Source organism: Mycetomoellerius zeteki, unplaced genomic scaffold, assembly GCF_001594055.1.
Source record: "Mycetomoellerius zeteki isolate Tzet28-1 unplaced genomic scaffold, Tzet1.0 scaffold445, whole genome shotgun sequence".
NCBI lineage: Eukaryota > Metazoa > Arthropoda > Insecta > Hymenoptera > Formicidae > Mycetomoellerius > Mycetomoellerius zeteki.
Window position 1 is genome coordinate 48,541 of NW_017257441.1, and position 1,106 is coordinate 49,646.

At 29.4% G+C, this 1,106-nt stretch overlaps 1 protein-coding gene across 1 annotated transcript in view; it reads left to right on the plus strand.

The window, feature by feature from the left end:
* Positions 1 to 350: 350 nt before the first annotated feature.
* Positions 351 to 1,106, plus strand: part of TTLL1B (Tubulin tyrosine ligase-like 1B) — an 11,870-nt gene continuing 11,114 nt past the window's right edge. The window contains exon 1 of the mRNA XM_018454678.1: positions 351 to 418. Coding sequence (XP_018310180.1) covers positions 351 to 418 — 68 coding nt within the window. The remainder of the gene's footprint in view (positions 419 to 1,106) is intronic.

Here is a 1,106-nt window from a genome sequence, read left to right on the forward strand (position 1 = left end):
AATAGTTATCCTTTCTTATGACTATATAACCTATAAACAACTAAATTTATATTCCGGAATATCACAACATTATTATCGTTAATCATAACTCGGAAATGATATCGGAATATAATTCGGATATGATATTGGAATATCATAACTATTATATCAAGCTACATTAACCTAACATTACAACATATTATAGTATGAAAGTAGTATGAAAAATGGCGCTGAATCACGTGATTTAGCGAGCCAATCAAACCATTTTCTCACCTGACGCCTTTCTGTTATCTAGGCCTCTACTTCTGACGACTGAGATATCGACTAACGACCGTATCGATCAAACGACACGGTTCATAAGTATCGAGAAAATGGCGTCGAGCGTGGCCGCAGAAAGCAAACGGGCTGCAAATCTAAACGCCTGTTCCATTTACGGCAGGTAAATAATTCATGGCAATTTCGTAAAACTATGCTGCTCGAAATGATTGAAGGGCCACTGCTCATATTTAAAAATATGCACCAAGGTTTCAGAAATTTCCCTTCAAGCTCAATCTTCAGCGAACGTTTGAAGAGTTCATTCTCAAACTATCTTGAACTCGTATTCGGAAAAAATTGAGATTGCTCGAGTTTAATATATGTTTATAGTTTTTAAAATTTATTTTCTGTCTCCTTATTATCATTTTTATTTATTATATATTTATATTATGTTTATTTTTTCACATAGTGTAAAATTTATATATCTATGTTAATATAAGATATATATATATATATATAATAAAAGAAATCTATTTCTTTTCAGAAATTCTCACAAATTCTTTGTAGCTTCCTAACACAAAATTTATTACTTTAGAAAAAGTAATAAATAAAACAATAAATAAATTGTTCATTATCTCATTTATCCTGAAATTTTCATTTATAATTTTTATATTATCTTATCGCTAACTAACTTATTATTAAAAAATTATTATTTTATTATATAAACATCTTATTTTAAGACAATGTGAAAATACAAGATCTTATCCTTAATTGGCGTAAATACAGTAGCTTCCTTAATCGGTTTTGAGATAGGGTAGAGCGGGGCTATTTGAGCATAGGGGCAAGTTGGTCAAATGCAAATATCTAAATAA